At 61.2% G+C, this 8,407-nt stretch overlaps 2 protein-coding genes across 4 annotated transcripts in view; both read left to right on the plus strand.

Annotated features, from left to right (window-relative positions):
• RPTOR (regulatory associated protein of MTOR complex 1) overlaps nucleotides 1-2,770 on the plus strand; it is a 91,806-nt gene extending 89,036 nt beyond the window's left edge. For all 3 annotated transcript variants that reach the window (XM_082066828.1, XM_082066829.1, XM_082066830.1), the window contains one exon: nucleotides 486-2,770. In XM_082066828.1, coding sequence (XP_081922954.1) covers nucleotides 486-554 — 69 coding nt within the window. In that variant the 3' untranslated portion in view covers nucleotides 555-2,770. The remainder of the gene's footprint in view (nucleotides 1-485) is intronic.
• A 548-nt stretch (nucleotides 2,771-3,318) lies between these two features.
• On the plus strand, nucleotides 3,319-7,684 carry CHMP6 (charged multivesicular body protein 6). The gene is made up of 8 exons (XM_082067219.1): nucleotides 3,319-3,440; nucleotides 3,867-3,976; nucleotides 4,468-4,555; nucleotides 4,732-4,818; nucleotides 4,927-4,992; nucleotides 5,236-5,316; nucleotides 5,981-6,035; nucleotides 7,381-7,684. Exons 1-8 carry the CDS (start codon nucleotides 3,378-3,380, stop codon nucleotides 7,431-7,433), a joined length of 603 nt encoding a protein of 200 aa, XP_081923345.1. The 5' UTR covers nucleotides 3,319-3,377; the 3' UTR covers nucleotides 7,434-7,684.
• Nucleotides 7,685-8,407: the final 723 nt, after the last annotated feature.

Consider the following 8,407-nt stretch of genomic DNA (forward strand, 5'->3'; position numbering starts at 1 on the left):
CGGGGGCAGCGGCACCGGGGCGCTCGGCGTCCCCGCGGCCTCCAGACGCCACTGTGCAAACACCCGATTTGGCCGCCCTGCAGATCGGGGGTGGAGGACGAAGCGGCTGATCTTTGGAAAGGTTTTGCTCTTTAGCCAAGCAAACCAGGCCTGGCCAGCGCGGGTCTCTGTGCGGGGATCGCTCCTGGGCCTCTCAGCACAGGAAACGCTCGTTTTCAGCCCAGGCAGCTGCTCCTAACTACCAGATTTGCAGCCATTTAGAAAAATTATGTTAGCGGTTGGCAAGTAACGGTCGCCATAATTTATCCGTGTGGCTGGAATGGGCACATAACTCGCCGGGACGCCGTGGGCGCTGGCAGAGCTGCCGTCAGAGCCGCGCTGGCAGGGGCACGTAAGAGCTCGGGAGCATCTGGGCGTTGTGCTGGGGACGCGGACGTTTCCCTCCGCCTGACGTGTGCGATTGTCCCCGTGTGCTCTTTCCGCAGCCTCACCTGGCCGTGGGCAGCAACGACTACTACATCTCGGTGTACTCGGTGGAGAAGCGGGTCAGATAGCGGCCGGAGCGGCGCCGGAGCGAGCCCAGCGGCAGGGCCGCGTCTCACCCACCTGTACATAGTGAAATTATCGACTTGAATGTTTAGCGTTGGCTGCTGCTGCAAACCATAACTTGAACATTTTTTTCTGACTCAGCTACTGATGATGTTGACAAGGGGAAGAGAGACAATCTCCTTTTTTCTTTTTTTTTTTTTTTAATTCCAGCTATATCCTCTAAAAGCTACAGAAAAGGAATGTTTTATTTTTGTTTCCAGTGGTTGGCTTCTCTGTTAGAAACACGGCTCCTCAGCATGGAAGACCTGGATGAGGCGATCCCCTTGGAAAGGGTGTTCTGGTTTAGTCTTTGTTCCTTTGTTTTGCTGGAGCGTCGGTGGCTGTGGGACCAGAGTCAGGACTCGCCTGCAGCTCCGAGCGCTCAGCCGGACACGGGACCCTCCGGCTGCCGCCCTGTGCCCGCGGCGACGCCCGCGCGCTGTCCCGCCACACGGCGCCCGTGCTCCTGGCGTCTCCTCCGCGTGAGCCTGGACCCCCGCAGCGTCCTCTCCAGCGGAACCGGGGCAGGAGAGGCAGGAATCCCGAGGAAAGGGCTTGAGGAGGCGATGGGAGCAGGGCAGGATGCCACCCGACCGCGAGGCTGCACGTGGAGGAAGAAGAGGGAGAAGGGACATCTCTGACATCCCAGCGCCTGGAGCAAGTCACCCACGTAACCACTGTCCCCCCGAGCACACGCGCGGTGAGGAGCTCGGGGGTGTCTCGGTCACTGTTGCTGCTGTGGTCACCGTCCCTCTGCCCGTGGGGAGCTCACAGACACGCGGGCAGCGCAGGAGCTCGCGGTCGGCACGGGCCGTGGCGCCGCCGTGGGCTGACGCTCAGCAAGGTGACGGTCGGCAGGATTTGCACACTCGCTGCGCTGTGTGGCCGTGGCTCGTCCGTCCGTCCCTGCACAACTGGGCATGGAACCACACGTGGTCTGAGCACAAGAGAATCACTGCACGGGGAAGGTGGCAGGTCCTGCTGCTTGGAGCAGAGCAGCGTTGTCCCAGCCCTCGGGGAGAGCCTGCTCCGCCTTCCACCCCGAATAATTAATGTTTCTGTCCCTGGAAATCTGTGGTGGCTCTGGGGGTGAGTGTGGGGACGGGGCAGGCAAAGCCACAGGACACATTTCCTTCAAGTGGTGGCTGCGGTTTAACTGCTAAGAACAGAACTTGCACTCTGCAAAAATCACTGCGGCGCCAAAGCCTGAGCTGCTGAGTCCGGGGGTCGCCGGTTTTCCTCCCAGCGGCTGCCGGGGGGTCTGCAGGCGCCCGGCAAACCCTGCGGAGCGCGGCCGGCCCGGCACTGCGCCTTGGACACCGCCTTGTCCTGTTTCCTGATGTGTTGAGGCAGCTGGGCCACGCTGGGCGTGTGGAGGTGGCCCGGTGGCCATCGCGGTTTGGCGCGGTGGCCGTCGCGGTTTGGCCCGGTGGCCGTCCCAGGCTGCAAGGACACCCAGTGCCAAGTGCCCCCCGCCCGTCCGCACAGCAGTGCCGATGAGCGACCTGGGACCGCGGTGGCGGAGCAGCTGCCAGCGCCGGGCGCCGTGTCCTCACCCTGAGCGCCGTCCCCGTCCCCTGCCGCCGGGAGGCCAAGGGCCACTTCACTGGACGATGAATCAAAGGCTTTAAACTTAAGAAAAACTACCTACAAATCCACTTTTGAGCTGCCAAAAGTCGAATGATGGTGTAACAGAGCTGTGCCTCTTCCCGGCTGCCCCCGGGCCGCGCGGGTGCCGGTGCCGGCGGTTCGTGTCCCCTCCGCCCGGCCGCGCGGAGCCGAGTTTGGGATCTGTATGTAACCGATTAACATACACAGCTTAAAAAAACACAACACAGACAATAGATTTTTAACTTCTATCAGTGTATTCGTTTAAAGAACAGGGAGTAGCTGGCGCGGTGGCGGGCGTGTGGGGCAGCTGCTGCCACGAGGGGTTTTTAACTGACTCGACCTGTTGAGCTTTCCTGTGAGCGTGTGCGGGCTGTATTTCCACAGGTCTGGTGCAGAGATTCAATCATGGAGTTTAACCAAGGATCTGGAGAGCATCCTACCTAAAAGTTCACTTATCTCTATTTATTTTACAAAAATAAAATTAAAAAAAATATATTAAAAAATCCACAGGATTGTAATGTGAGAGTAAAACAATTACAAACAAATAAATGGTTAATAAAAAATAAATGCAGAAACACTTCCCGGTGCGAGGCTCGTTTCCTGGGGCAGACGTGGGGAGGGGGCACCAGGGCACATCTCAGGGGTACGAGCCCTGTGGTTTGGGGCATTTCCCCATGGAGCAGCGGCCAGTGTCACCGGGACCCCTGGGCAGGGGACGCTGGCACAGGCTGTGGGCACCGGGGCTGAGCAGAGACCTGGGGGCCACGGGGACGGGTCCCTGCAGGGGCCGGTGGGGGCTGCGCTCTCCATTCCTCACCACCCACGGCCCTGGAGCACCCCAGCCCCTACAGCGCCCCATCCTCACCCCTATGGCCCCCATCCCCTATGGCCCCCCATCCCCTATATCCCCTCGTCCCTTATATTCCCCCGTCCCCTATAACCCCCCGTCCCCTATATCCCCCCGTCCCCTATATCCCCCCATCCCCTATAGTCCCCATCCCCTATATCCCTCGTTCTCCGTCCGGTCCCACAGCGCCCCCCAGTGGTTCCCGCTCGCCGCTGCACCGCGCTCGCCTTCGCGTTCTGCGGGGCCGGGCCCTGCGCGGCCGCCGTCGCGGGGGGCGTGGCCGGGGCGTGGCGGCCGCGCCGCCCGGGGCAGGAGCGGTGGCGGCGGGGCCATGGGGAACCTGTTCGGGCGGAAGCGGCGGAGCCGCGTCACGGAGCAGGACAGGGCGGTGCTGGTGAGCGCGGCGGGGAGCCGGGACGGGGCCGCGGGGGGGGCGGGCCCAGCTCGGGCAGCGCCGGCGCGTTTCCCCGGGGCCGCTGTGCCCGCCCGCCCCGGCGCCGGGGAGGGGAGAGGCCGAGGCGACCGTGTGTCTGCAGCGGCCCCGGTGTCGGTGCCGCCGGTGACACGGGGGGAGAGCGCGGGGTGGGAACGGGAACGGTCCGCGCTGCCCGGGCCCGGCTGCTGACAGCTGTCCGTCCGTCCGTCCGCCTCTCTGTCCGTCCGTCCGCCTCTCCGTCCGTCCGTCCGCCTCTCCGTCTGTCCGTCCCGTCTCTCCGTCCGTCCGTCCCGTCTCTCCGTCCGTCCGTCCCGTCTCTCCGTCCGTCCGTCCCGTCTCTCCGTCCGTCCGTCCGTCTCTCTGTCCGTCCCGTCTCTCCACCAGCAACTGAAGCAGCAGCGGGACAAGCTCCGGCAGTACCAGAAGCGGATCAGCCTGAACCTGGAGCGGGAGCGAGCGCTGGCCCGGGAGCTGCTGCGGGACGGGAAGAGAGAGTGAGCGGGGGGGGTCCCGGGCCGGGCAGGGGGCGCCGCGGGCCGGGTCCGTGGGCTGGGACGTGGTCACGGATTCTCGCTTCAAGTTTTATGCCTGAAGCCCAGAGAGCCGTTCAGGGCCGGTGGTAAATCAGGGCCTTGAAAAGCGGTGGTTTCTGCCCCACGTTGTGTCGGTGGCACCACGGGTGCCGGGGCCCCGTTTTGTGTGGGTGTCATCAGCCTGTCGTGGGTGGGCTTTGTGTGGCACCGCTGGCCCAGCAGACTCCCAACCCACACGGATATACCTGCGTTTTCAGGTACGAGATGGTGAACGTGTGACTCATTCGTTCATCCTTATTCTCCACAGCAGCAGTTCAGAGATGTCACTTAGTTCGCACGTGGGTTTTTTTATCTTTTCGAAAAAGCACCAAACAAATACGGCTTTGATGTGATTTATTTCAGGCTTTTTTTGCTTTCCCTGTGCTGAGTTTCGCTCCTCCTGTTTTCCGCAGAAAAGCCATGCTCCTGCTGAAGAAGAAGCGTTACCAAGAGCAACTTCTGGATAAAACGGAAAACCAAATCAGCAACCTGGAGCGGATGGTGAGTGAGAAGCGGCTGCTGCGCGCTCGGGGCGAGTCTGGTCCGGGGGTTCCCGCTGGTGACCGGAGCCTCCCGATGTCCCCGCGCAGCTTCTCGGGGCTTCTGGACAGTCCGTATCCGGCACACGATGGGAATATTGCAGCCCATGGTGTTTCCCGTTTTCCTTTCTGTTTCAGGTCCAGGACATTGAATTCACCCAGATTGAGATGAAAGTCATCGAGGGGCTGAAAATAGGCAACGAATGTCTGAACAAAATGCACCAGGTGCGTGTGGCCGGGGCAGCGGAGCCCGGGCGGCGCAGAGCCCCGGCTGTTGGCAGCAGCGTCTCCACAGGCCTCGCTCATGGGGGGATTTTTGGCTCTTTTCTTCAGGTTATGTCAATAGAAGAAGTAGAAAGAATAATAGGTGAGACCCAGGATGCCGTGGAGTACCAGAGGGTACGTACGTGTGTGCGAGCGGTTGTGAGAGACGCAGCCCGTCGTACGCGCTGGTGTGTGCGCGGTTCCCAGACTCATCTCAGAGGCCGACTGGGAGTTAAATCCCAGTTTCCCACAGAAAAGGTGGCTTTGCTGCCTTCACGGGCCTGCGGTGCTGTCCCTTGCGCGTGCGCCGCGCACGAGCCCCGGAGCTGCTTCTGCTGCACTGTTATTCACTGGAAAATGTCCTTCCTCTCTTTCCAGCAAATAGATGAGTTACTGGCCGGCAGCCTCACTGAGGAGGATGAGGATGCCATTCTAGAAGAATTAAACACTATTACTCAGGTAGGACTAGTGTGATTTTCTTGTAATTACTTTTTATCCACAATTCGAGGAAGCTGCTTGTAATAGGGGAGAAAGAACCTTTTCGTTCGCTCTCAAGAGCTTCTCATATTCTACCAGAGAGCTCAGTTACACCTATTGGTGCCCAATTATTGTGTCACCAAAGATGAAGCTAATTGCTCCGCACCAGGGTCATTTGGAATGGGATGCTGCTAGGGGTTGTGCTTTATTTGCTGTCTGCTGCACTCAGCTGCTCTCTGTCCTTACTGGGCGTCTGTTCCACGTCACTGGATGAAGATCCGGAAGGTCCTGGGCCGTGCTCAGGTGACACAAGTCGCTGTCGGTCGCTGTCCCCCCCATCTCTGTGGTCCCTGTGCTGTTCTGAGCCCTGGGGGCTCTGCTGTGGGAAATGAGCAGCCAGAGCGGACTGAGGTGGAGGATCTGCCGCCAGCGCTGGTGTGAGGAGGCTCGTAGCTAATGCAGGGTCCTGTGCGTCTCACCGAGTCCTCGCGCAGGCCCGCGCTCTCTGCTGGGCAGTGCTGAAGCCCGTAACCCTCGTGAATTGCTTCTCGGTTCCCAGTCTGTGCACAAAGCGCCGGTGCAGGGCTCTGTGACCCCGGCTGGCGCGTGGGCTGTGTGTCATGTGTCGTCCTCAATGTTCTTGCAGGAACAGATGGAGCTTCCAGAAGTTCCTTCAGAGCCTTTCCCGGAGAAGACCCCAGGTACGTTTGCTCTGTGTGCAGCTTTGGCTTCTCATGCTTCTCAGTTCCACAATACCCTGTTGTGTCGTCCCAGCAAATGTCAAGGACCAGAAACGTTCTGGTTTACAGCCCCGCTGGTCTGGGCTGTGGGACCTTTCCCCACGTAGCTCTGGCAAACCTGACCCTTCACTGCACTGTGAGCCGCGGCTCCGGTCTCTGCTCAGAGCATCTGGTGGTTGCTGGTGAGGAGTCCCCTTGTGGCGCGTCTGCTGCTCATGTCACACTCTGGACGCACTGGGAGACCCCAGCTGCCCTGGGACCCCCGCGCAGGGCCCGCGGTGACGCTCCACGAGGAGCTCGGTCCTTGGCTCTGCGCTTCACCCAGACGGGACTTGCTGCTGGCACTCGAACAGTCCCTCCGTGTCATCCCAACCTGCCGCCGCGCAGGAGCACAAGTCGTTGGGACCGCGGATGTCAGTGTTCGTGCTGCACAAAACCGGGTTTAGCTGAGGCTTGTGACAACTTGTGGCTCTTGTGACCTGGCGTCAAGTAACAACAGTAGCTCTGAGCCAGCTGGAGGAGGATCGCTGGCTTCCACGTCCCAGGGCTGTCAGAGAGGGAGCTGCGCACAACCGGTGCCACGTGCGGGTTTGCTCCCGGGCGACCCCCAGCCTGAGCTGCGGGGTTTGCGCAGCTGGGCATGGGCTGGGACAGCGACCCCCCGCTGTCTGTGCTGGAGAGCCGCAGTGGAACCTGCCCTCGGAGATGGAGCGCGGGGTGGAGCTGCACCGGGCGGTGCCGGAGCACACACCGGGCAGGGCCTGTGTGCCGGGGGGCGAACGCTGAGGCTGGACCGGGCTGCTTGAGCAAAGCAGGAGCTGTAAGAGCAGTTCCCTCTGCGCGGAATCTGCCCAGCAGGAATCTGGGCTGTGGGGCCGGGTTTCAGTTTAGCACTTGTTCACTCGTAAGCTGGGATCGGATGTCAGGCCTGTGCCTCCAGCAGGGTGGCCCGAGAGCTGCGGAGCTGCCCCGCGGCGGCGGAGCCTCCTCTGGAGCCGCGTCTGGGGCCAAGGGCTGCGGGAGAAGCTGCTCTGCCCAGGCCGCTGCCCCTGGGCTGGCGGCAGCTAAAGCTGCGTCAGGTGCGTCTGAAACCGGGGTAATTCTTCAAGTGCTGTGAAAAAGGGAGACATGGCTATGTGGAATTATTTATAATGGAACTTTCATTGGTTTAGTAGCTTTCCAGGTGTGGTGCAAGCATTTGTTCCTCTGCAGAGAAGTGGATGATGAGTCCCAGTTCTTCCACAGGAGATGCCTGGGGATGATCTGTGTTCTCTGTTTCTGTAACACGTTTCTTTTTCTTCCACAGAAGCGTCCCCCGTCAAGAACAGGCCAAAGGCAGAACTGGTGGCAGCATCTTAACTCCCGCTGCTGGGGCCTCCCCCGCGGCTCTCAGCAGGACCGTTTGCCGTCCCGGCGTGTGCCGGGAGCAGCGGCGCCGTGGCAGCGCCGCAGCTGCGCTGGGCGATCGGAGCCGGCACCTGCGCGGTGCGGGGAACCTCAGCTGATTATTGCTCTTGTATCAAGATTATTTTCTAGTGCTTTCTTTTTTGTAACTTAAATTCTAAACTCACTCAGCAGCGCTGTCTCGGGATTAAACAACAGCTCTCAGACTTCCAAAGCAAATGCTTTCTTTCGGTTTGATTTCGGTGGTGAATCTGCCTTTGCTCTGACTGAATCCCCAGGTGTCTCGTCCTCGGAGCCGTCACGCGGGTGAAACGACTGTCCCGGGCTTTGGGCTGGGCAAGAATGTGCCGCTGCCCCAGGAGCCCTGCAGGTCACCCGCTGCCTGTGCTTGCTCCCTTTGCTTGTCCTCTGCTCGTTGTGGTTGTGGAAGAGCTGCCGGTGTCTCTTGTCCCTGCGTCAGTCGGACAGGCCGTGTCCAAGGGTGCGAAGAGCGGAGCGCGGGTGGCCCGAGCTGTGGCGGGATGGAAACGGTTCTGTCAGCGCGTGTAGATCCAGCTCGCGCTGTTCGTTGCGTCTGAGCGCAGCTCCGGGCGACGCTGGGCTCCGCGTCTGCGGACGGGAGGAGCCCGACCCCCGTGCGCGGTGCAGAGCGGGGCGAGCGGGAGCGATTCCCGTTCAGATCCTGCTCTGCCCGCTCGCCCCTGGTAACGCTGAGGGAGACCTGGGGCGACAGAGATCCGATGGGCCTCTGGAATTACGGCGGGAGTCTCCTGCGTGCGTTCTGAGCCGTCCCGTGCCGGCTCCGCGCCGTCCCCAGCGCTCGGGTGGGCTGCGGTGGGTTCTGCTTCCCGCCGGGTGTCTCCTCGGGGGCTGCAGACAGGGAAGGTCAGGCTGGGCCTGGTTCTGCACCAGATGAGAGGTGTGAAGCC

This window comes from Streptopelia decaocto, assembly GCF_964273445.1.
Source record: "Streptopelia decaocto genome assembly, chromosome: 16".
Taxonomy (NCBI): Eukaryota; Metazoa; Chordata; class Aves; order Columbiformes; family Columbidae; genus Streptopelia; species Streptopelia decaocto.